This window comes from Telmatherina bonti (genome assembly GCF_933228915.1).
Source record: "Telmatherina bonti genome assembly, chromosome: 20".
Lineage (NCBI taxonomy): Eukaryota > Metazoa > Chordata > Actinopteri > Atheriniformes > Telmatherinidae > Telmatherina > Telmatherina bonti.
The window spans coordinates 26,339,595-26,367,413 of NC_136618.1; the positions used below are offsets into that span (position 1 = coordinate 26,339,595).

General features: G+C 40.2%; 1 protein-coding gene across 1 annotated transcript; it reads left to right on the forward strand.

The window, feature by feature from the left end:
- On the forward strand, positions 1-27,721 carry LOC306770951 (uncharacterized protein; the record flags this gene model as incomplete). The annotated part of the gene is made up of 11 exons (XM_079259971.1): positions 1-78; positions 2,900-4,772; positions 6,433-6,550; positions 8,022-8,244; positions 14,073-14,618; positions 14,686-14,962; positions 15,030-15,172; positions 19,076-20,945; positions 24,053-24,170; positions 25,886-26,110; positions 27,679-27,721. 11 exons carry the CDS (start codon positions 1-3, stop codon positions 27,719-27,721), a joined length of 5,514 nt encoding a protein of 1,837 aa, XP_079116097.1.
- Positions 27,722-27,819: the final 98 nt, after the last annotated feature.

Here is a 27,819-nt window from a genome sequence, read left to right on the forward strand (position 1 = left end):
ATGTCAATGTCCGTGACAGACTTTCTTCAAGGCCGGAGTTTACCAGAAGAAGCTCTGGCGCTAATAGAGGAGCAAAAGGTGTGTTATTGCAGCTTATTATTTAAATAAGTGATATCTGATTGCCAGAGTTTCCCCCAGAGATGTTCCTTCATGAATTTAAGGAAAGAAATCTCAAACATAAACAAAACTTTAGAATATTATATTCCTTTTAGAGAGATATTGAATAGATGTAAGCAAAAGCATTTGTTTCCATTTTGGGTTAGTCATGGAGCTAAGTTATTAAGTTTATTCACCACTTAGATGAATTGGTCATATTCATTTTGCCACTCATGTACCTTACACTGTTAAGATATTACGTTGTGTCCATCATGACCATGGCTAAGCCTTTGCACATTACAGAAGCATGATTTCTTCAAGAAAATGATCTATCATCCCTAAAATAGGAGAGCAGGAAAAAGAAAGACATCTGCAAATAATTCCACGTGGCTCATACTGCAGCTGGCAAATTAATGAATACTTTTCTGTTTTGGGGATGGGATAGTGCTAAAAGATTTAATATTTTCCTGTTCAACTATTTGTTGACCTTACTGTCTGCTGGGGTTGTATTTTTGAAGAACAAGTAATATTTGAAAGTATGTCCATTAAATTATTTGTTTTTTAAATTATTTGTCTAAATCAAGATTATCCTTTTCCCTTTACAGATTGACATACATGTCATTGAATCTGTCCATTGCCAGCTAGTTCTGCTTGCAGGAATGCGGCCACGTCTTCCAAGTTGGTGTGGTTTCTCCTCCTGAAAAGTTGCAGCTTCTGACACAGTCTCTTTAAAATACGAATACTTATTATAATGCTGTGTTTGTGTGCTAAAAGGTAAAGAATCTCCTTGTTGCTAAAACCCACTCTGAAGTACAAGGTCACTAGCTCAATGACACAAGGCACTGTGTTTTAAACCTGTTCAAATTCATCATAAAAACTCGACTTTAATATTAGTATTTCGGCTTTATTCTCATCATTTCGACTTCATTCTCATCATTTCGACTTTATTCTTGAAACTATGTTTCACCTTTATTCTGGTCATTTCAACTTTAATCTCGTCATTTTGACTTTATTCTCTAGTGAAGCAGAGGAAAAAATAATACTCCGACACTATTTTTTTTTTCTCATTGTGGCCCTAATACTCCGTTGTAGTATACTACTATGTTCAAACACATTTTATTTATTAAACACGAAGAATGAAAAGAGGAAGTCAGAATTATGAGAATAAATGCAAATGAACAAATGGGCCAGAAATACTATGGTTTCATTTTTTAGAAAATCGTAGCAGAAACACATGAACTGTGTGTGTATTCCAATACAACACATTTGTGAGTTTTGCAGAAAGAATTTGTCTATTGTTAATCGCACAACCCAAAGGAAATGATTTGTTTCTTTATTTATTGTTTCTTAAAACTACTATACAGTCCTTTTTCACTTTGAGCATGAGAAGGTATGCAAATAACTCAGTGGGCGAATGATCATGAGACAGCAAAGAAGAGGAAGTGCTGGCTTGACTATTTTTGCTTTGGTTACACAAATTAGTTCATATTTTTCTTTTAGAAAGAAAGTGTAAAAAAAAAAAAAAAAAAAAACACAATTCCTGATGGATAGTAAGTGCGTAAAAGGTAATCCTTTCAAGTACAGCAAGGAATCCAAAGTATTAGAATAAAATGGTATCTTTTCCAGAAATACAGATCTGCATTCACTATTATGAATACCAAGAGCATCAGCAAAACCCTGTAAAGAGGGTGTAACAGGACACTGAGGTTTTATTTTTACTGATTAAAAGTGAAAGTAATAAGGAAATAAGTGATCATGAGTTGCAGGCCACTCCTCCCTCCTCTCCAGGCAAATCTTACTTCCTTGATGGAAACATTAAAAAGAGGGTATTAACTTTTTCTGCATTCCACTTATATATTTTATATCACAGAGAAAGACACAGTAAGTATCTGAAATCATTGTTACTCCTACATTTTTAACAGTTTTTGGACTTAGAAAGCTGAGAAATACTGCCTGAGAAAAGGTCAATATTTTTTTACTTTAAAATAATTGCATCAGAATATGAAGATAACTTTCAATAATGTTGTAATTATTGGTATTGTTGTCTGTTTTGTTGAATCTTCAGGGTCCAAGATCAGTTATGCTCATTCAGTGGACTATGTAGAGGAAAACTATAATATAGTGCTGGCTGAACTCTTTAGTTTTTGACAGACATCTGAAAATGGGCTTGCAGGATGACAAAGGAAAGCCAAGAGGAGGACGAAAATGCTTCGAACTTTTCCATTTATTCCTATTTATATGCACCATCAGCTGCATTATTTCTGCCAAAGGATTTATCGTGAAAAGTTGTCACATCAGCAGCAATACGGCCAAATGTAAAGGTAATAAAATAAAAACTATTCCTCAAGATGTTCCCCCAACCCTGACCGGCTTTGATTTATCTGCCAACGAAATCCAGAGAATACAAGCCTCAGATTTCCCACATCTGCCAGTTTTAATACAGCTGGACCTGAATCACAACAACATCTCGCAGATAGACAGTTCTGCTTTTAAAAGTTTGATTTCCCTCAAAATATTAAACCTCAGTTCTAACAAACTTGATCGACTGGGAGAGAATGTTTTTGATGGCTTGAGCAACTTAACTGAACTAAGACTTACAAGCAATCGCCTCAGAGTCGTAGCGTCCACCTCCTTTAAGTCCTTGACAGGCTTAACATTTTTGGATCTTTCTAACAATACGCTGGGTAACACTGAAAATGTCCGTCTGATATTGCAGCATCTGCCTAAATTACAGTCGCTCAAAGTTAACAAAAACAACTTTACAACTTTTCATTCGTGGGAACTAACAAACGGCTCATTACAGCTTGGTGCCATTGATATCTGTCAAAATTTACTGATTGAATTTAACATCTCAGCCAATGTTTTCCCAAATCTCACATCTTTTAATATAGGTGGCTTTTCAAGTAGAAAACCAATGAAATGGGACGTGCGTAGTAAAACATTCCTGAGTCAAGTGTCCAGGCTTGATATCAGTGGTCTCCCCATGGTTCTTGATGACATGAAAGCTTTACTTGGAGCTGTGAACTCGTCACTAACTTTACTGAGGATGAATGGAATGAAACAAAACCTGAATGCACTCATAAATATTTCCTGTAGCATCCCGACAATGTCCACTCTGCATTTGAAAGAAAATAACCTTAAATCTATTGATTCAGTCATTTTTAAGACATGCATCTATGTGACTGAATTAGTTTTGTCAAAAAATAAAATACGTTTTATCCATGAAGATGCCTTCAGATCCCTTCAGGGTCTGAAAATTCTGACTCTCAGTCAAAATTCACTTCCCTCAGTTCCATCCGCCACAAGGAATCTACCATTTCTTTCCCAGCTAGATCTCAGCAGCAACAAAATCAGCACAATCCACTGTGATGATTTCACCAATCAAAGTCAGCTGGAAGAGTTAAGCCTCCAACAAAATTCAATCAAAGCTCTGATAGACTGCTCTTTCAAAGATTTGGTACAACTGCAAGTTCTGAAATTACAGACTAATCAGATATCTAAATTAAATGGTACTTTCACAAAATGTTTGCCAAACCTTAAACAACTGAGTTTAAATGGAAATCAAATATGTCAGATTATAGCTAGGGAGTTTGAAGGCTTGAAGTCTCTTCAGACATTATTATTACATCAAAATCAAATAAAGAAACTTGATAATACGAGTTTTGTCGGACTAACGAACCTCAACAATCTTCTATTACAGTCTAATAAAGTCACAAGCGACAGCATGGATGCTTTCAATGTTCTTATTAATCTGAGAAGATTAGATTTAAGGGAAAATAAGATCTATTATGGTGAAAATATAGTTTTGACATCTCCACCATTTTCTAAGTTGTCCAATCTGAAGGAGTTGTCCATTCCTGCACAGCACCACAGGTTAAAGTCGCATCTGCCTGTCAACTTTCTGCAAGGTTTAACAAATCTTTCCCTTTTCAATGCCAGGAACATTCAGCTTCTGTCTCTGCACAAAGACACATTTAAATACACACCTAATTTGGAAAAACTTGATATTAGCTCGAACGATTTTCACACACTCTCTCCCAAACTATTCTTTCCATTGAGAAACCTTAAAAGCCTCTACATATCCACAACAGATCTCAAGTCACTGGATTTCTTTGTGGACGCCAATCTGACCAAACTGGAGTTCCTGCAGGCAAGAAAGAATCAATACTCGGTCATCACTGAGAAAGTGATAAAGTCTCTTCCAAGTTTGGAGTATGTGGACTTTATGGGGAACAGTTTCACATGTGACTGTGATAACGAATGGTTCCGCAACTGGTTAGAAAAAAATGCACAAACACAGGTTTACGATGCGTATAATTTTGAGTGCAACTATCCAGAAGGATTTAAAGATAAAAAACTGTTGGATTTTGATGTAAAATCCTGCTTGGTGGACACTGGCTTCATCTTTTATGTCAGCACCTCTTCTATAATTCTCACTTTTATGGTGGCGACGTTCACCTACCACTTGATGAGGTGGCAGCTGGTCTACGCCTATTACATCTTTTTGGCTTGGCTCTTTGACACCAAGCAAAAGAACAAGCAAGCTCCAAGTCAATATGATGCCTTCATCTCTTACAATACCCACGATGAGCCTTGGGTGATCGGAGAACTCTTGCCAAAACTGGAAGGGGAGCAGGGCTGGAGGTTGTGTCTGCACCATCGAGACTTTGAACCAGGTAAGGATACCGTTACACCAAATGATTCACAAATGGGGAGTTTAGAATTAGATTTGGGGGAAGTATAAACATTTTCAGAAACCTAAATCTGGGTATCTAATCGTGCACTTTAATCCAACCATGGAAATATTATATAACTATCATACCATGTTAAGTAAGAATTCTAATGCAACTGGGTGCATTATTTTTGTATATACCCACACGTAGGGAAGTGAAATTACTGGTATATCACTCCACTATGGCCGTTATAGCAATGCATTAATCAACTGATTCAGATTAGCAGGTTTTTGACAGGTGAATGAGAGAAACACCTAACTTGTGTAGCATAAAACTACACTAAGGTCTACAAAAAATAGTTCCAGTGTTTTAGCATTGTAACAAGCATATTTAGCAAGCTTTGTAAAAAAAAAAAAAAAAAAAAAAAAAAAACCTTTGTTAGAAAATGTTTACCATGTGGGACCATGATACTAGCGGATTAAACAACTGATCCGTGCATTACATTGTTTTAATGCTCTTTGCGGAGGAACACCACAATGTGAAGCAGTGTGGTGTTCTAGGCTCTACATTGTGCATTAAAATTGTGTAATGCACAAGTATTTTACAACATATAGGTCTTGCTATGAAATAAATGTCCACATTATCCAGAAGTGCAGTTAAACCCAAACAGCTCAAATGGGTTCCTGCAGAGGAACATCCTTGCCGTCTTCCGACACCATAGTTGTATGAACCACAAGCATGCTGCTCTTATACACGATGCAACACATGCACATGAAATGAAGACGAGAATATTTATACTATCATGACAGTCTGCACTATTTGCTACAAGGATAAAGCAGTTATTTAAGCACTGATCAGATCTGCTGCATGGTTCTGCCTCATATCCTGCTGGTGTCTGAGTTTTTTTCATTGTTTTTTTTTCTCACTTGCTTTGTGCTGCAGCACACTTCTAGACTTCATACTTTTGTCTCCTATGAACTGGAACAAATCTCTGTCTTGTTCACATGCTGACCTACTTATACAAATGGCATTTACTCTTCAGAAGGGCATAGAGACAGGCTGTTGTTGATGCAGTTGGGATGTTACATGACTATACTGGCATTTCATAAGTATAGCGCAGAGATCCATTCTATAATAAAACATAAACAAAAGTTGTCTGGATGGTTACATCAAATATGAGGAGCTGCACAGCAAAAGTTTGCCTTCCTTGGGAGAAAAAAAAAGCTAAAATTTTCTTAAAAACCACACAGTAGCAAATTGACTGTAGGTGTTATTATATAAAATTCTTTTGTACACTAACAATTAAGAATATCTAATGTACTTTTTAAAATATCAAAATAGTGAGCTGTAAATATAAATTACCCCAGCTCCTGAAAGCCAACCCACTTAACATGAGTCAACTTTTTGGAAACTACAAGGAAGTGTTTATTATTTGTGGCTCATACTGTAGGCTGTAAAAGATATTTATACCAAAGATGAATCTTTTTCAGTAAAGCAGAAGTGATAAATGGACAGATCTGGACTTATTTGTCCAAGCAAGGAACAGAAACTGTCGTAATGGCCAGAGGATGTCACCACAGTTATCTTCCTTAATGTCTTTGGGAATAATATAAACATCATGATTCATTATTGACTCCTTCTTAATTCCTATCCTCCTCCTCAGGGAGACCCATCATAGAAAACATCACAGATGCCATCTACGGAAGCAGGAAGACCATCTGTGTCATCAGCCACAGATACCTTGAGAGTGAGTGGTGCTCCAGAGAAGTCCAGACAGCCAGGTAACGTAGTGGCTGGTGCGGAGTAACCATAAATAGATTTAAATGTTGTGGGGTCTACAACAGAGATTGAAGATGTTCTGCCGGAGGTTTTTTTCCTGTTAAAGGGGAGTTTTTTCCTTCCCACTGTCGCCGCATGCATCCTCAGGATGGGGGATTGGATCGAAGTCATGACTCGATGCAATCAGTTGGTTTCTATTATAGGATATGTATGAATTGGCTTGAAATGATGTGTATGTTGGTTCGTGTATGTAAAGTGCCCTGTGACAACATTGTTGTGAAGTGGCACCATACAAATAAAGTTAAAAGATGTCCAGACTGAATGTAATGCAGAATGATTTCTCTCGTCTCAGTCTGCTCGTTGTATTTTGTACACATATGTGATGACTTTAAATAACTGTGTTTCTTTCTCTCTTTTTTGTATGTTTTTTCTGCTGTTTTAATCTCTATCATTACGGTAGAACAGAAAATATAAGATGCATGACTTACCAACCAGGCTGAAATAAGAAGTATCCTTTTCCTTCATGGCTGCTGGCTGAGTGGCCACTTTTTGTTGGTTGGATCAGTAGCTGATTTCGTCTGGGATAGAGTCTCATATATGAATATAGATACACCCTTCAGAGTTCTTAATAGTCTTAGTTTTGACCCTTAACAACATATCTCTGAAGGTGTTTCGTGTCTCACTCTATTCCCTTTCTTTGTAAGTATTTTTTGTCTGAGTTTTGTTTTACTCGTTCGCAGTCAGTTTTTCATTTGGATATTGTCATGGCTTCTTCTTCACATCAGTGTAAATTATTTGTGTCCTGGTTATTCCATGTTTCCCCAAAATTTTATGTTTGTATAGCTATCTGACTGCTCTTTGTAGCCCTTCTACAATACCAACTCTTTTTTTGGGGGAGGGGGGCTTTTTTAACCTTTCTTTTTGTTGTTTTGTTTCTTTATCACTTCAAATCTCATAGGTCTGTTTGTTACTTTCTTTCCCTTTTGCAACGTATTTATTTACATGGCCTTTGATGTCTGTCGTCTTTAACAGCATTTTATTGTTCGAATCATTATTATATTAATTTATCTTATTGAATTCATTCATTCATTATCCAAACCGCTTCATCCAATCCAATGAAGGGGGGAAGCCAGAGTCCATCCCAGCAGTCCTCGGGCGAAAGGCAGGGCACATCCTGGACACCTCGCCAGTCCATCGAAGGGCTTATCTTATTGAATTGATATGTTATATTGTTTAACTTCTACACGCATGTTTTATATTAGCTCTTGCATCGCTTTCCCCTTTTCTTACAGTCTTTTCATTTTTATCAGTTTCATTAGGCCCAAGCACGGAAGGCGGTGCGAAGGTCTATTGAAATGGAAGCATTTATTACTATTATTATTATTATTACTATTATTATTATTATTTGTCAGACAAATGAATTGCATTTTTGTCTCAGTTTTATTTGAACTTGTTCCCACTTTGCTTTCACAGTTTCCGTCTGTTTGACGAACAGAAGGATGTGCTGATCCTGGTGTTTCTGGAGGAGATTCCGACTTACCTCCTGTCACCTTACCACCGCATGAGGAAGCTGCTGAAGAGACAAACCTACCTGAGCTGGCCACAAGCTGGACAGAAACCTGATGTGTTTTGGGAGAAGCTTCGAAAGGCTTTGAACACTGGCGAAGATTTGAATGAGGGCAGTTTTCTCTTGAACGCATCAGAAACACCATGACTGAAATAATGTTAAAGATTTGCAGCTGGTGTAAATCACTGCATTGCTGGTGATGTTTTTGGAGGTTGAAGATTATCACGTTCAGAGCTTCTTGGTTTCAGAAATGAATATTTGGAATTTTATGTGAACATGTGTTGGACTGAAGGCCTGTACAGGGCGTGCAGAACTACTTACCTGCTGACTGCTGGATGACAAAACCCTCATGATCCTGCACTGGAATAAGTAGGTGAGGGATGGATGGATTGATGGATGTACTTATTGACAACATCTTGAGCTGGGATGAGCTAGTTGAAATGTTTCTATACTTTCAAACTACACTGTAAAATGATAAATCAGTATATGTATTTGATACTATTCTGGTAGTTTGGGTGTCAGAAAAAACAATGGGGAAAAAAGGAAATCAATTGTAAAATTATTATACAGTAAATACCTTTACTGCCGATGTTTAATGAGTAATGGCAGCTTGCTGAATTGGTTGATAGTATTATTAAACTTAATACATGTTAGAAGAAACTTGAATTTCTGTAGTCTTTTGGTATTTGCCCACATTTATTAATTACAGGGAAAAATTGTAAAACAATATAGAAAATTTAGTTATTGTATGTATATGACTACATTTTAACAGTGTAAAAAAGCACAATTTAAATCAAATCAAACTGAACTTTATTTTTAAAGCAATTTTCCTGCCAAAGGCAAAACAAAGGGCTTTCCATGACAAAAACAAATTATGGATATTAAAGTAAAACAAGTGTTCATGCACCGAAATAAGCAACATAACAATTAAAAACACACTGATTATTCCCTGTCTTACATGCAGTCACACAGCCGTCCACACACAAACACACACACACATACACAGAAACAAAGCGGCCCCCTGCCTCTTTTAGAACAAACATTCATTCATTCATTCATTTTCTGAACCGCTTAATCCAATTCAGGGTCGCGGGGATACTGGAGCCTATCCCAGCTGACTTTGGGCGACAGGCAGGGTACACCCTGGACAGCTCGCCAGTCCATCGCAGGGCTAGAACAAACATGAACTTCATAATTTCTGTATCATAGTATAAAATAGTAAAAGTTATATAAACTTTGCTTAAGGCAAAAATTACAACATCTGGCTGTGAAAACCAAAGTTCAGCTTTAAAATCATTGTCACGACCGGCACAGAGAGCCGTGACAACAATGAGTGAAGACCACGCTGTAAATACACACAGATGTATTTATTTAAAGAAATAACGCAAAGTATGTGAATGCAGCGTGTAAACGTGGACAATCAGTGGTGTCAAGTGGTTGCAAGTCAGTGTCTGATCAAACCAAGCTGTGGGCTGAGCGAGAGGGAGAGCAAAACAGCTCACAGCCTTATATAGGCAGGTGCGCTACAGCCAGATGCTCTGATCACTGGAACCGCCCATAGCACACCTACCTACGAACAAAAGAAAAACAGTTAAGCCGGGCCGTCACACTTCCCCCCAAAAACATAATACCTGGCCACAAAAGGTAAAGTCCTTCACCACTTGGAGCAGGAACATTTGAAACACAGGAAGATATAACCTCAATGCTGTGGTGTCAACAACCTCCCCATCAGAACACAGCATCTCCGGTACCTGAGAAGCACATTTAAGTCTTCGAACAGAGTGGGCTGAAAACAACAGCAAAAAAGATTACAAACAACGACAATGTCAAACGTTTGCGTTCAGGGCAAAGGGGCACGAGACAAAGCATCAGCCATTAGATTTTCTGTCCCCTTAATATGCCTAATATCCAGATTATAGGCTTGCAGAAACAGAGCCCACCTCATCAACCTCTGGTTGGGACATTTCAGGGACTTGAGAAAAGTCAAAGGATTGTGGTCTGTAAAAACCACCAGAGGAGTTGTAGCACCCACGTACACCTCAAAATGTTGTAGTGCCCAAACCAAAGCTAAAGCTTCCTTTTCTATTACAGAATAGTTCTGTTGATATGCATTGAACTTCCTAGAAAAGAAGCACACAGGTCTTGCCAAACCTTGGTCATCCCTTTGAAGGAGAATTGCACCTGCCCCAACCAAGCTGGCATCTACCTGGAGCTCAAACGGTCGGTCAAAATGTGGCGCCAACAGCACTGGAGACGAACACAACAGAGACTTTATATTGTCAAAAGCCTGTTGGCAGGCTGCTGACCAAATAAACTTAGCCCTCATTTTCAACAGCTCAGACAACGGGAAAACCACTGTGGAGAAATTACGGCAAAACCCCCTGTAATACCCTACCAGCCCCAAAAACCTCTGAAGCTCCCGTTTTGTAGTTGGTTGAGGAAAACCTGCAATAGCTTCCACCTTTGCAGCGACGGGTTTCACTTCACCCTGTCCAACCACCCGACCAAGATAAGTAACGGTGGCCCGGGCAAACTCGCACTTAGCCAGATTGACAGTGAGGTGTGCCTCTGACAGCCTCTCAAACAGTGCACGAATCCTCTGAAGATGGGAATGCCAAGTATCACTATAGACAACCAGGTCATCTAAATAGACAGCACAGCCATCCAAACCAGCCACCACTCTGTTCATTAGCCGCTGAAATGTTGCAGGGGCATTTCGCAGCCCGAATGGCATGACCCTATATGAAAAAAGTCCAGAGGGAGTAATGAAGGATGCTATTTCCTGTGCATGCTGGGACAAAGGAACCTGCCAATATCCTTTTAACAAGTCAAACTTGCTAACAAACCTGGCAGAGCCCACTTGGTCAACACAGTCATCGACTCGCGGCAACGGAAAAGAATCTGCCTTCGTTACTGCATTTATCCTCCTAAAGTCGGTGCAAAACCGTGGAGTGTTGTCAGGTTTTGGCACTAAAATACATGGAGATGCCCAACTTGACGAAGAGGGACTAGCAATATCATTCTGGAGCATGTAGTCGACTTCACGCTCCAACAAAGTCCGTTTTTGAGGAGACATACGGTAATATTGCTGTTTAATCGGTGATGCATCCCAACATCAATATCATGTTCTGCCCAGCTTGTACATGAAGGGACATCCCCAAACAAACCAGGATAACGGCGTATCAATGCCCCAAGTTCCTCCCGTTGCGGACCTGGGAGATGCGACAAAAGCATCTCCAGATTACCAAGTGTCGCAGAGTTCCTCAGGCGACCAACAAGTAATCCATCCTCAGGTTCAGGCACCCCGTCATCCTCGGTGTCTCGACAAATAGCAACAGCAGGACTAAATCCATTCGGGTGAAACCAAGTCTCACGTTGATAATAAGGCTTTAAAAAATTAATGTGACACAACTTCCTGGATTTTCTGCGCCCAGGAGTCTCAATCACGTAATTCAAGTCTGACACTTTTTCTGCCACCACAAAAGGACCTGTGTACCTCGCCTGAAAAGGGGAACCAACAACAGGCAGCAAAGCCAGCACCTGATCACCTGGCTCAAACTCCCGATGCTCAGCTTTACGGTCATACAGGCGTTTCATTATATCCTGAGCCACGTCCAATCGCTCTTTTGCTAAATTGCACGCCACAATCAGCCTTTGTTTAAACCCGTTCACATAATCCACCAAGTTCTTCGGAGGATCCCCCTGCACCCAGGTGTCTTTCAAAACACCTAAGGGACCTCGAACAGAATGCCCAAACACAAGGTCATTAGGATTGAAACCTGTGCTTTCCTGCACCACCCCCCTTGCAGCCAGCAGTAGCCATGGCAGTCTTTCCTCCCAGTCACCGTCCAACTCAGTGCAATATGCACGCAGCAGAGACTTCAACGTCTGATGGAACCGCTCTAGGGCCCCCTGGCTTTGAGGGTGGTAGGCAGCAGACCTGCGGTGATCAACACGCAGCAGCTTCAACACCTGTGCGAACATGTGAGCAGAGAAATTAGTTCCTTGATCGGTCTGAATGATTTGAGGAATACCAAAGATAGAGATGAACTGGGTTAAAGCCTTAACCACGGACTTAGTGGTTATTGACCGCAAGGGATATGCGGCAGGATAACGCGTGCTGAGGCACATCACCGTTAGCAGATACTTACACCCAGACTTAGAGCTTGGCAACGGACCAACACAATCAACCATGAGGTGTTCAAAAGGGTTGCTTACAGCAGGGATACGACGTAAAGGGGCAACATGTTCATTTTGGTTAGGTTTACCAGTCATCTGACACACGTGGCATGTTCTAATATATTCAGATATATCATGCTTCATGCGAGGCCAAAAATAGTGCCTAAGAATGCTGTGATGCGTCTTTCTTACACCAAAATGACCACTTTCATCATGCGCAGTTTTCATCACCAAAGGGCGAAATACCCTGGGGACCAGCAACTGAAAAACCGGGGTCCCCACAGCCTTGTCGCCTAAAGGAACCCACTTCCTAAACATCAGATTGTCACGCACAAAATAACCACATGCGGCACTTCTTATATCAGATGGTGACATTGCGCTGGCAAAGAAACCTTTTAACGTCACATCATTGCTCTGCTCACGTCGCAAATCATCCCCAGACACAGATATGGGGAAATCGGACAAGTTTAAACTGGTCTCACACGCATCATCCTGGGAAGTCATCTTTGCAGCCCTGCTTGCTGCGCGGGTGACTGCACAAGCAGAAGAGCTAGTGTCCTGATCGGATGGAAAAATGGAAACAACAGGTGCACAGGACGCCCAGCTGACAGACACATCGACGTCCGTCTTAGTCCCATCGCGCACTTCTGAAGATACATCAGTCCAGACGCGGCCACCCGCCAATCCGTTGCCCAGAATAAGATGTATGCTGTCCACAGGTAACCCGGGACGAACCCCGACAGAGACATTACCCCGAACAAGGTCACAATCTAAACAGACTTTGTGCACGGGAATAGGTAAAATTGTTAAACCCATGCCCCGACACAAAATGCGCTCCCCGGTATCAGAATCCGCATTCAACCGTAATACCGAGTCCAACAGATACGAATCAAACGCACCAGTATCCCTCAAGATCTTAATGGGAACTTTGGTGTCATTACCCACCAGCGACACAAATCCGTTCCTGATGAAGGGAGCATAAGCAGCAGACACATCAGAACCGCACACTGAGCGTTCCCCCATAATGGTGACACGCTCATCAGAAACAGACGCTGCTAGCGCAACCGGGTTAACATTAGTCTGTTCGGTCTTACGTCTCGCTTTTAACACAGGACACTCACCTTTCCAGTGACCCATCCCATGACAATAATGACATTTGCTGCTCCGATTTACACCTGTTACAGTAGAATATGGTGTACCGGGGAAAAATGTCTCCACTCTCGCGGGTCTGTCACAACTCGTTAAAACACGGCGCATAGGCGGAGACCCCCGCCTCCCAAACCTGGTCTTATGGATGAGCGTGAACTCATCTGCGGAAACCGCCGCATTTTCAACAGTGACGGGTTTATTCTCTTTAATATATGTAGCTACACGCTCGGGCAGAACGCTCTGAAACTGCTCCATCACAATTAAGTCGCATAAACTGTCAAAAGTGGTTACGTCAGATGCTGATAACCAGCGTTTGAAATGCGACGACAAATCACGCACAAACTCGACATAGGTTTGTCCAGCTTTCTTTTCCCATGTCCTAAAACGCTGTCGGTAGGCTTCAGGCACCAACTCATAAGCCTTCAACACAGCTGCCTTGATTTTGCCATAAACGATGCCGTCATCGGGTGACAATGCAGAATAAGCTTCCTGCGCTTTTCCTGTTAACACACACGGGAGCATTAAAGCACATTCTTCTGGCGACCACTTCCTAATTTCACTCACCCGCTCAAACAATACAAAAAAAAAACTCGGGATCCTTCTCATTAAACACCGGCACCCATCGCAAGTTATCAGATGACAACGATCGCGACTGTGATTCCCGGTCATCCCCCGACCGTTCCTCCTTACGCAGGGTCAGGCGCAGCACCTCAAACTCCAATTTATCTTTCTCCGCCTGCTGGCGCAAGCGCTCCAACTCCAACCGTCCCCTAAGTTCAGATTCCTTTGTAGCCCTGTCATGCTCCAACTGCAACAACAACAATTCTTTCTGTTGCTCAAAGGACAAACCCGTCGCTGGAACAGAGACCTTAAAAGGTTCCGAACCATACCCCCGGTCCCCCGAAGCAATTGGCAAAAGACCCCGACCCAATAATGTCGTCCGCAAAGCAGCCTTAATGTCCACCTTCAAAGATTTATCAGGCAAATCAACCTCAAAATGTTCCGCCAACCGCAACAGCTGCTCCTTCCTCAATGCGTTCAAAGCGTCCTCAGATGGATCAGCAATAAACGCCTCCACATCCGCCATAACCAAAAACGATTTTACAACCGCACACCAAACACCCAAGAACAAGAACCACAGTAGCGAGGCGAGCGCGCCCCAAACACCGCACACCGTATGGAGCAATCCCACTAAACTGCCTACCCCAGGCTCTACGTAAGCTCCCCCTAGTCTTCATGCAGCTCTGTGGGAGGTATTTACGCACTAAAGCCCGCTGGAGAGGGAACAGGCGACTAGCAAGCCAGCAACCCGCCCTACAACCACGGATGTGCCCCCAAGCAAACGCTTCACCCACGCGGCCACAACACTACCCCCCCAACCGCAACGAATCCAAAGGGATACGCCGCTACACCTGTCAGGGACGCCCCACACAGCCCACCATCGACGCACTCGACTCAAATCACCAGATCAGACCTAAACCACACGCCAGCCAAATCAAGCCCACCAAGCCCCCACACGGTAGCAATCAACCACAGCAGACCCCACAACCGCAGACCAAAACATAATCAAAACACGCAAACCACAGACCTTCCCCCGCCGAACAAAACCGACGCGCAGAATCACGCCAACAAAAAGAACGCTGCCACGCCAACAACAACAAACGGACGAGCCCCCAGTTTGTCACGACCGGCACAGAGAGCCGTGACAACAATGAGTGAAGACCACGCTGTAAATACACACAGATGTATTTATTTAAAGAAATAACGCAAAGTATGTGAATGCAGCGTGTAAACGTGGACAATCAGTGGTGTCAAGTGGTTGCAAGTCAGTGTCTGATCAAACCAAGCTGTGGGCTGAGCGAGAGGGAGAGCAAAACAGCTCACAGCCTTATATAGGCAGGTGCGCTACAGCCAGATGCTCTGATCACTGGAACCGCCTATAGCACACCTACCTACGAACAAAAGAAAAACAGTTAAGCCGGGCCGTCACAATCATGATACCAGAATTAAAAGAACGAAGAAACATTAACATATATTTTAAGAAGTCATTAATTTGCCTTAATTATTGTCAGTGACTTAATTTTTGTTTTTTTAAGTGGCAGTTTGGTCCGCACAATGTTACAATCCAGAGCCATAGCGAAATTTTTGCACACCCACGACTCTGATGAAAAACAAGGACTTCTGTTGAGAATGTGAGATCACAGATTGGCCAATGGATGGAAAAGGAGGGAGTAAATTTACTATGCAAATTGTTGACACCAGGCTTTGCTAAATTATACTGTAAATATTCTGATATCTCCATTCAGAAGAAGAATTAAGCTGGTCAGTAAGATAAAATGGACAATAAACATAGTCAAACCAGGCCTCTCCTGTTAGACTCAGGAAGAGATTTACTGCATTGACCTTTCCAATTGATGCCATTTAATTCTCACGTTAAAATGTTTGCAGCTAAATGCCAGTTAATTGGCTGGTTTGTAAAATTGATTCCTAATACACCTTTAAATTATCGGTGGTCAGTCAACCAGAGTTTTACATGAGCATCAACAAGCAGAAAGTCATATGCCAGCTCATGAAAATACAAAAACAAATGAGGATGTGAAATTAAGTTAGGGAATTTATCAGCCATGGCAAAAGGCTTCCTCACATTGTGGTGACTGTCTCTAGTTCCTCACTTTAACTCAGTGATGTATAGATAGGGGCGGTGTTGGTCTGTCATTCTGATGAGTCAGACCGACTGTCGACACCGCCTCAGTGAAGATCAGCAGATATAGGCACATTGTGCACCATCCAAATCTGATAAAGGCAGAATATTACTGTGAAACATGTCAGGTAGGCCTACATTATAACCCAGTGTTTGATAACACAAGAAAACTAAATAAGCTAAAGAAATAAAGATACTATTAACCTTATTGAACTAGTTGAACTCACGGTTGATAAACATTGGGGATGGCTTCATATTTCCTTAATTGTAAGACAAAACTTAAAAAGTCTCTGTGTTATTAGATTCATCATATTGTGCCATTACTTAAAGGTGAAGTATGTAAGATTTTCAATATTTTCAAAATAAATTAACTAAAAAAAAAAAACTACAATCATAATTAGATAGTTTTTTTTAAACATGTAGGATCCAGTCTGTCCATATTTGATGCGTTATTAAATTACAAGTTTAATTAATGACAAAGACCCTTCCTAAATGTTTGCCTACCAGTAAAAAAAAAAAAAAAGTGCTTTTTGTCAAAACAAGTTTTGCGTATTCTTATTATTTTCCAACTGAAATATTAACTACTTCACTGATGTGTAAAAATGTGTAAAAATAGACATTTTACACATACCAAAAGAAAGCAGGTTTTTCCTGAAATAAACAAGACTTGACTTATATTCTGTGGCATCACTTGTACAGACAACAAACAGGTTCCTTCAATAATATTATTTTTACTGTTATTTTTGTTGTTGGGCTGCACAGTGGTGTAGTGGTTAGTACTGAAGCTCAAAGCAAGAAGGATCACTGGTCCCAGTCTCAACTGGGTGGAAGTTCAAACAGTGACCTTTCTTGTGTTTGCATGTTGTCCCCCGTGTATGCGTCGGTTCTCTCTGGGTACTTCGGCTTCCTCCCACCGTCCAAAGGCATGCATGTTAGGTTAATTGGTTACTCTAAATTGTTCCTATGAGTGAATGTGAGCATAAGATTTTGTTTGTCTCTCTGTGATGGACTGGTGACCTGTCCAGGGTGTTCTCTGCCTCTGACCCAATAATTACTGGGATAGGCTCCAGCTTCCCTGTGACCCTTTATTGGCCATTTAAAGAGAAAGAAATGGATGGATTGTTGTTGTTATTACTATTGTCGTTGTTCAGGTAGTATGTCAGCTTTTTCCAACAACTTGGCAAAGTCATTGTACTTCTTCTTGCAGCCAGAGAAACAAAAAGGTCTTTAGATCCAGAAGATTTAAACAGAGCTTCTTTTGTATGTTACTGCTAAACCTGAAGTTATGTGTACCCAAACATCATGATATGGTTCACGTACCTAAACAGCAAATAAAAGCCAACAGTTCTCTGGTCTACAACACAAAATACTACAACGTTGGAGTATAAATGATTTGTTTAGTTTTTTTCTTAAAACTGGTAACTAGTCCTTTAAAATGATGATTTCACTAACTGCAAGGTAATGTCCTTTGTTAAGAAAAATGATGTTGTTAGAACACAATCAATGGATTATGTTTTCACAATTTTGCCAAATATCATCAGACTATCTTGATCCTTGGTATGATAATAAATAATTATTAGATAAGATAGCATTAACTTGGCGGAAGTTTGTTCATGAGGCAGCACAGATGAAGTGCTGGCAATGCCAGTCAAAACTGGGTAACACTGAATCTCCCAGGATGGCACATAATAAGCAATGGAAAGGGAACGGCTGGCATTCAGCAAAGGGGCATAACTGCATCTCCTGTCACAAATATAAAGGGTGTGAACAGAGCAGACTGACTTGACACAAAGGTTTGATGAACACTGTGTAAATACACCCCACCTCCCCAGACTGGTATTACTTCTACAGTGGATTCATAAAAAGAGGACATGGCACATTTCTAACCACACAGTAAGTTTCCTCTCACTTCCCCACGGAGAAAGACTGTTTATTCACTTTGATCTAAAACAATCATTTTTCGGAGGCAAAGCAGTTCAAGAAGTAAATTTTGTGGCGATCTGGGAGCTTTTTGTGTGACGCAGTAAGTACTAAAAAGCACCATGTTTTATAGATTTTGATGAAGTTTAGCAATTATTCAGTAACGTTAAAGAGACTGCTTGAGATAAGATTTGTTGTTCTTTTAATTACACAGTAATGGCATCAGAATAAAAACATAAATTTCAATTCTGTTCTAATTTTTGCGTAATTTTCTGTTACAGACCATCTGCTTCAGTTGCACTCTCTCTGTGAAATATGAGGTGAAAAATTTCAATAACTTACCGGTTTAACTATTTTGTTTTTGACAAACATCTAAATATGGGCATGCAGGAAGACAAAGCAAACCCAAATCGAGGAGCAAAATGTATTGAACTTTTCTTCTTTCTGTGCACAGTCAGTTTCATTACTTTGGCTCAAGGATATATACTAAAAAGTTGTCACATCACCAGCAATACGGCCATATGTGCAAAGAATAAACTAAGAGCTATTCCTCAAGATGTTCCCCCAACACTGACCGGCTTTGATTTGTCTCTAAACAAAATCCAGAGAATACAAGCCTCAGATTTCCCACATCTACCAGTTTTAATACAGCTGGACCTTATGCACAACAACATCTCTCAGATGGACAGTGCTGCTTTTGCCAGTTTGACGTCCCTCCAGATATTAAATCTCAATTATAACAAACTTAATAAACTGGGAGAGAATGTTTTTCATGGTTTAAGCAACTTAACCGTACTAAGACTTACGAACAATCACCTCAGAGTCGTGGCATCCACCTCCTTTAAGTCCTTGACAAGCTTAACATTTTTGGATCTTTCCTACAATAAACTGGGCAAAGTGCAACATATCCGTCTGATAGTGCAACATCTGCCTAAATTACAGAGACTCCTACTGACAAGGAACCACTTTACAACTTTTCATTCGTGGGAACTAACAAACAGCTCATTACAGCTTGGTGCCATTGATATCTGTCAAAATTTACTGATTGAATTTAACATCTCTGCCGATGTTTTCCCAAATCTCACCTCTTTTAATATAGGTGGCTTTTCAAGTAGAAAACCAATGAAATGGGACGTGCGTAGTAAAACATTCCTGAGTCAAGTGTCCAGGCTTGATATTAGTGGTCTCCCCATGGTTCTTGATGACATGAAAGCTTTACTTGGAGCTGTGAACTCGTCACTAACTTTACTGAGGATGAATGGAATGAAACAAAACCTGAATGCACTCATAAATATTTCCTGTAGCATCCCGACAATGTCCACTCTGCATTTGAAAGAAAATAACCTTAAATCTATTGATTCAGTCATTTTTAAGACATGCATCTATGTGACTGAATTAGTTTTGTCAAAAAATAAAATACGTTTTATCCATGAAGATGCCTTCAGATCCCTTCAGGGTCTGAAAATTCTGACTCTCAGTCAAAATTCACTTCCCTCAGTTCCATCCGCCACAAGGAATCTACCATTTCTTTCCCAGCTAGATCTCAGCAGCAACCAAATCAGCACAATCCACTGTGATGATTTCACCAATCAAAGTCAGCTGGAAGAGTTAAGCCTCCAACAAAATTCAATCAAAGCTCTGATAGACTGCTCTTTCAAAGATTTGGTACAACTGCAAGTTCTGAAATTACAGACTAATCAGATATCTAAATTAAATGGTACTTTCAAAAAACCCTTGCCAAACCTTACAAAATTGCATTTGAACAACAATAATCTTTCTAAGATTGTATCTGAGGAATTCAAAGGTTTACCTTCTCTCAGGAAATTGTTGTTGTATGAAAACCAACTCAAAATAATTTACAGTAATAGTTTTGTTGGACTGACAAATCTTACACTTCTTCTATTACAATCCAACTGTGTCTCAGCAAAAGACTTAAACGCTTTCAGTGTTCTTATTAATCTGCAAAGATTAGATTTAAGTAAAAATAAAATTCATTACGCCTCAGAAGGTTTAACACATGCACCATTTTCTAAGTTGTCCAATCTGAAGGAGTTGTCCATTCCTGCACAGCACCACAGGTTAAAGTCGCATCTGCCCATCAACTTTCTGCAAGGTTTAACAAATCTTTCCCTTTTCAGTGCCAGAAACTCCCAGTTTCTCTCTCTGCACAAAGACACATTTAAATACACACCTAATTTGGAAAAACTTGATATTAGCTCAAATGATATATACACTCTCTCTTCCGAACTCCTTTCTCCGTTGAGAAACCTTAAAAGCCTCTACATATCCACAACAGATCTCAAGTCACTGGATTTCTTTGTGGACGCCAATCTGACCAAACTGGAGTTCCTGCAGGCAAGAAAGAATCAATACTCGGTCATCACTGAGAAAGTGATAAAGTCTCTTCCAAGTTTGGAGTATGTGGACTTTATGGGGAACAGTTTCACATGTGACTGTGATAACGAATGGTTCCGCAACTGGTTAGAAAAAAATGCACAAACACAGGTTTACGATGCGTATAATTTTGAGTGCAACTATCCAGAAGGATTTAAAGATAAAAAACTGTTGGATTTTGATGTAAAATCCTGCTTGGTGGACACTGGCTTCATCTTTTATGTCAGCACCTCTTCTATAATTCTCACTTTTATGGTGGCGACGTTCACCTACCACTTTATGAGGTGGCAGCTGGTCTACGCCTATTACATCTTTTTGGCTTGGCTCTTTGACACCAAGCAAAAGAACAAGCAAGCTCCAAGTCAATATGATGCCTTCATCTCTTACAATACCCACGATGAGCCTTGGGTGATCGGAGAACTCTTGCCAAAACTGGAAGGGGAGCAGGGCTGGAGGTTGTGTCTGCACCATCGAGACTTTGAACCAGGTAAGAATACCTTATCTTAAATAATGGTTTCTGTAGTTTCACTCTAAATTAAAATACTTGTGTCTTCTTTGAACACATTTTTCTTAAAGGTGTTTCTTAATCATGTGCCCAAGAAGATCAATTTATCTGATTTCATAGCGCCTCTGACATTTCCTCATGAAGCTTCTGGAGGTTCAAGTAATAAACTGCTCTCAGCAGAAGAGTTGATTGATTCATAAGCCATGTTTTTGCCAAAACAGACAAGAAATTATCAATACTACTATTTTTCAAGCACTTATTTAATTGTGGGGCTCCATGAAAGCAGCTTTACATGGCTAACAAAGAATAAAAAAACTCTTGATAATGAGCTTTGTTTGTCTTTACACAATACATGATATTTACTACAAACAAGGGACACATGTCCATTGACTCTCTTACAGGTCAGGTCTAGGGTGCGAGCCCACAACAGGGTTATCCTGTATGAAACAGGGGAAATACTTCTGAATGATAACCAAAATTTTCACATCAACAATCGGCTAATGCCGATCCAAATGTTATAGGGCACACAGAATTACACATTCTCCATTGTGCACTCTTCAAGTCACCAATTGTCTGTATAATATTATACAAAATCGTGGTTGTTGCTGTCTCATACTAATGTATGTGAATACAAAAGCACGTGTTTACAGTGCTAAAGGAATCACCAACCAATCAGGGTTATTTAGACTGAAAAGCCAGCACTTTTTTTTTTAACTCTTGCTCTAATACTTTAACAACATTAACAGATGAAACTTGTACATGCCATAGAAGCAAAATAAACGTGTTTTCATTGCATCATAATCAAGCGGCAACCTCCGGCAGTTAAAAGTGAAGCCTATGCGGAAGTGCATAAAACTGCAGTTCCCCCTTCATCCGCTAGGGGCTGGCTCCAAGACAGAGCAAATCCCCATAGACTCCCATGTTAAAAAGACCAACTTCACGGCAGAAATAAACATGTTTGCAGCCTGGTTCAAAAATCCATTTTCAGTTTATAGGTCAGGTTTACCTTCATGACAACTGTGGGGGGAGTAAATTTTTTTCTAACTCGCCCGTTTTAAAGTAATTTAATCTCGAAGTTCGGCAAATTTAGGGGCGTGTCCTTTTGATTGACAGGTACCAATCTCTGACTTCAACTAAGAAGAACGTAGAACAACCGCGGTTTTTAGCCGGTTAACAATGTGACTTAGCTTTAGCCCGCTTACCTCCGTTAGCTGGGAAGCTCCCGTTATCTCGGGGTTAGCTCGGTTAGCTTTTAGCTACAGAAAGCTCGGAGTTCGCTCGATGTCAATCATCCACCATGACGCTCACAGCTGCCCTCTCAGCTCCACCTCTTTGACCATATTTGTATTTTCCGGGCGAGACGATGCACATGACGCTGCCAACATGGCGACGGTAGGAACCGCCCACCAAGCTTCAATTTAGCTCTTCAGAAACCTACGGGTGACATCATGGAGACTCCGTCCATCTCTTTATATACAGTCTATGATCATAATACACAAAAATAAAGTTCGGAGAGCCAGTATGAGAGTTCGTAATGTAAACACACACAACAGATGTGCCTTCTTAAATGCATTCACATGTAAGAATGTTCATTTCACATTTAACAACTTATGTAAACAAAATACTCTTGTTTAACAATTTGGAGTTCTAACGAACATCTTAACACACATATTTGTACAGTGTTCCGTGTTGTCCGACCATATTAACCTGTATATAAAAGGAGAAATAATGAGACAGGTGGCAGTACTTTCTAGTGCAGCTTCGCTCAGCCAAATGAGGAAATGGCGCAAGACTAGACGGTTACACTAGAAGCGGCACATGAGAAGCAAAGCGCCACACTGCCCTCTGCTGGTGACAGCAATTAATAGCTTGACTATACCAAACTTTTCATTCTGTAACTTGTTTATCAAACACAATTTAAACAAATAAAAATAAAACCAAAGTGTGACCACGCATTGTATGCATCACAACTCATTCGGGTTGGTACTTGACTACACAGGTATCTATGGAGCTGGTATCCAAAAGTTGACGGGATAGTTCCACCAAAGATGAGATGATCTAGAGCATAAATTGTAATCACCTCAACAAAGATTAAATATAAATTGAGGACACAATATGCTATTTTTCTTTATAATCAATCAATCAAAAGAAGACTGACACTATTTGTGTTGATCTTTCATAATTGTTTATTTTGGCGTGGGTTAAAGCTTCTAAAAAACTCATTTTGACTTATTTTGTGACAAGCATTGTCCTAAGATGGATGTGACTTTTCAATTAAAAGTCAAACAGCAACACAGAAAGTCTATCTCACAGCAAAATGGACCCTGATTGAGCAGACAACGCCTCCCTAACCTTAGTCTCTTATAGCAATCTTAAGTTTGGTTCTTATACATATTTGATGTCATCCTGCTCCTGAGATTCATAAGCTCGGCTAATAATCCACTTATTGCAAGTAAGTCATAGCAGTGGAAGCTACAGGGAAGCTTTTCATGTTTGTGGTTCATTTTGCAGACTGGGCAAGATATTTTTTAGTGTTGAAAGGGGAAAAGTGTTTAGAGAGAAGCAGAACTGATACGCAGAAATCTCTGCTTGGTCCAAACATGAAAACAGAAACAACATAATCTACAGGATACATTTTACATGTGTGTGTGGTCAATTTGAATTGTGTATTGTACTTAAAAACACGTTGTGAGCTGGGTTGCACAGTGACGTAGGGGTTAGCACTGTGGCCTGGCAGCAAGAAATATACTGGTTAAAGCCTTAACTTGGGGAAGATTGCATGTTCTCCCAGTGTATGAGTGGGTTCTCTCAAGGTGCTTATTGGTCACTTTAGATTGTCCCCAGGAGTGAGGATGAGTGTGCATGGTTGGTTGTCTCTCTGTGTTGGCCCTAATGGATCCACAACCTGTCCTCCCTGCTAATTGCTGGGATCGGTTCTAGCTTCCCCGCTAGCAGTTTAGAAAATGAATGAATGCACATGTAGTAACTTCTCTAATGGCCAGAAGATGTCAGCACAGTACCTTGCTGCACTTCATATGGGAAACATACATACATGGTTCGTTACACACTCTTTCCTCTCCCCTCCTCAGGGAGACCCATCATAGAAAACATCATAGATGCCATCTATGGAAGCAGGAAGACCATCTGTGTCATCAGCCGCAGATACCTTGAGAGTGAGTGGTGCTCCAGAGAAGTCCAGACAGCCAGGTAATGTCATAGCTCCTGCAGAGGAAACCATGAACTAAATATAAAACTGTGGCTCCTGTATCGTCTCCATGAGGTTCACAGAGGACGTTCCAGTCTGTAGCCTCAAAGCCTCCTCTAAGAGCATCTTCAGCTTCAGCAGACCAGATTTTGATAGTCTTTGTGATGACTGGTTGCTGCTGAATGATGGGCTTGTAGGTGGAGGTGAAAAGAACCAGATTATGGTCAGATCTTCCTAAAGGAGGCAGGGCAGAACAACTGTATCCATTATTCATATTTGCATAAAATAAGTCCAAGATCTTATTTTCTCTGGTGGAGCAGCTGACAAACTGCTGGAATGTTGGTAGAGTTGCAGAGAGGGAGACGTTGTTGAAGTCTCCGGAGATTGCCATGAATGAGTTTGGATGCTGTGTTTGTAGCCGAGCAACAACGGAGCTGATGACGTCACAGGCTGTGTCTGGTGCGGTTCCAGGTATGATATAAACCGCTACCAGAATAACACAGGTAAACTCTCTGGGTAAATAATATGGACGGAAGCTCACAGCTAACAGTTCGATGTCCCTTGTGCATATCTTCCCCTTGACAGTAACATGTCCAGGATGACACCAATGCTGGTTAACCAGCACTGCAATTCCACCACCCTGTAGCCTTCTGCTGTGTTGTATACTGCGGTCTGCACGGACTGTTTTAAAGCCCGGTACAGAAACATTACAGTCAGGGATGTGTTCATGCAGCCATGTCTCTCTGTATTCTTTCTGAGACCTTGTTAGCATCTCGAGCTCGTCCGTTTTGTTAGCTAGCGATCTCACATTACCCATGACGACAGTCAGGAGAAATGGTTTAAATCTCCATCGCTTTCTCCGCTCTCTGACTCCCGCTCTGCATCCTCTTCTCTTTCTTTTCAACTCCATCGGGATTTGATGTGTTGTTTCACTGATAATCCTAATTTGGGAGAGGTTAATCAGTTGATCCCGATTGTAAACAAGTCTTTCGTTGCCATGGAGACTCATCATAACAAGCCTTGAAAGAGAAAAAATATGCAGAAAAATCTTCCTTGCAGCACACCCTCCGAACCAGCATGAAGTCCTCAGAAAAAAATACCTAATTTGAGGTAATATCTATGTGAGAAGACTTTGTACTTTGAAAAAATCAAGATAGCAAGTCAGAGCTACGACAATTTGCTGCCAACAGACGGCGCAATCTAGGTTTATACCTAGATTAAAATACCTAAATTATAATATATAATATAATACAAATAGATTATAATACAGTGAAAGAGACCAAACCAGATAAAACAAGGCATACCAGCCAAAAGTTGCCTTTTCCTTTTATGTCCACTGGCTGCTCTATTAAAACAGGGGCATAATTTTTCTCCCATGGTTGTTGCTTTTGTGTTGCTGTTTGACAGCTGTTTGTAGTCATTCTACAAAAATAACCTTTGATTTTTTTTTTACTATGTTATATTGTATTTGTAAGTCTTTTTCACTGTTTATTTTGTTTACCTCTTTACTGTCCCCTTTCTTTCATTTTCCAATTTTTTTTTATTGTTTTACCTGCCAGTCAATGTCCACTAAAGTATTTATTTTAATATCTTGCTATTTAATGTGCTATTTTAAACCCTCTTTTTTATATAAGTCGTTGTTCCTCTTTTACCCTATCCTGATACCTTGTCCTTTCTATCAAAATCATTTCAACTTGTTCCCACTTTGCTTTCGCAGTTTCCGTCTGTTTGACGAACAGAAGGATGTGCTGATCCTGGTGTTTCTGGAGGAGATTCCCACCTACCTCCTGTCACCTTACCACCGCATGAGGAAGCTGCTGAAGAGACAAACCTACCTGAGCTGGCCTCGAGCTGGAGAGAAACCTGATGTGTTCTGGGAGAAGCTTCGGAAGGCTTTGAATACTGGCGAAGATATTAATGAGGGCAGGGTTCTCCTAAATATGTAAGAAACACAGTGACTGAACAGACATAGGGGTTTCCAATCAGTAGAAATCAATGCATTGCCCATCCTTTAGGATGTTTAAAGGCTGTCACATGCAGTTGCACTATGATGGACTGGAGACCTAGTCAAGCTCTACCTCTTGTCTAGCAGCAGCCAGACTCCAAACCTCTACAACCCTGCAATAGGGCAAGAAAATATCAACAAAAGATGGATGGAGGTTATATCAACTTCACCTTAAATTGATCTCAAAAACAGGGAAATGTAAGTTAAAATGTTTCCATGTAGTCAAACTGGAAAGGCATATACTACTGGTGAATTAAGCTGATTTGGGAGGTCAAATATACAACAAACTGTAAAGCCAGCTCATTCAAAATTTCTTAACATTGTTAGAACAACTAGTGTTTTTTGAGTACAAAGTAGAGTATAGATGTGTATACCTTGTCTGTATAGTAGGTGCTTTTTGGACAAATTATTAGTTGCATCATTACCTCTTGAATATTAAATAACATGCATGTCTTGTAGGACCTCGCCTCGAAATGATCAAGCCTCAATACTTTGATTAGATTATTATTTCATGCTCTCCTTTTCACAGAGATTGTTTCTGAAATGTGTTTTGTGAACTGTGTAGAAATCAGAGATGCTGGAAGAAGATATATGTCCCATTTCTGTTGAAGCCTTTTGTGTTGTCTGTAATGTGTTTTCTTCTCACAAATCTGGCTAAGTGCTCACTGTAATTCTATATATTTGAAAAATATGCTTGAAAGGTGTGTCATCTTTCTTGAGATTGATCTCAATATAAAACATAAAATACACCATGATATGCTCCCTGACAGTTAATGTGGATTTACATCAAATAGTTCAACATCACTAGCACTGATGGAGTCAATCACAAAAGCTATTTATCAGAAGCAGAATGCAATTGGAATAGTTTTGGATCTGAAAAAAGCCTTTGACAATGTTGAACATGACATATTAATCACTGAACTGAAACAGTATGAGATCAGGGGTGCGGTGTTACAATGGGTGTTGAGTTATTTACATCACCTTTATGCTTGTGCATTACTCATGTTGTCCTCCAGAGGTCAGTGTTGGATCCCATATAAATGACTTTATCATATATCAGATATTTTAAACATTGTTTGCAGTTGATCGAAATAATTTTTGCTGTGGAGAAAATCAATAGAAATTACTACATGTAGTAACATCTGAAATGTCAAAAATAAAGATGTGGTTTGATCAGAATAAACTTAATAAATTTAAGTAAAACTAAAAGCATGTTGTTTGTACATTGTAAAAGATTTGCGCGTGTACAGCTGTATATAGATGGTATAGAAATAGAACAAGTTGATTAAATTTAGTTCAATTTAGGTTTAATAATGGACAATAGGTTCAGTTGGAAATCTCATATAAACATATATTGTTGAGAAATTGTCTCTTTGTCCAATTCTCAGCACAATCTTTTGCATTGGAAATTAGTATTATGTAGTATGAATCAGTTTTATCATATTTATTACAGGTTAAAGTATAAAAACACAGATCTGGGTTCAGAATTCCTCCCCCTGTTGCAGACTGAAGTGGGTCGGCTCAGGCAGTCAGAAGTCTGAACCCTAATGACACGTTCCTTGAACCCTCCTACGAGCGCTCCTGCCTCCCATAACTCTCTCCATTCATACAACTAGAAAGAATAAAGCAGCAGAGAAAGGAAGGGC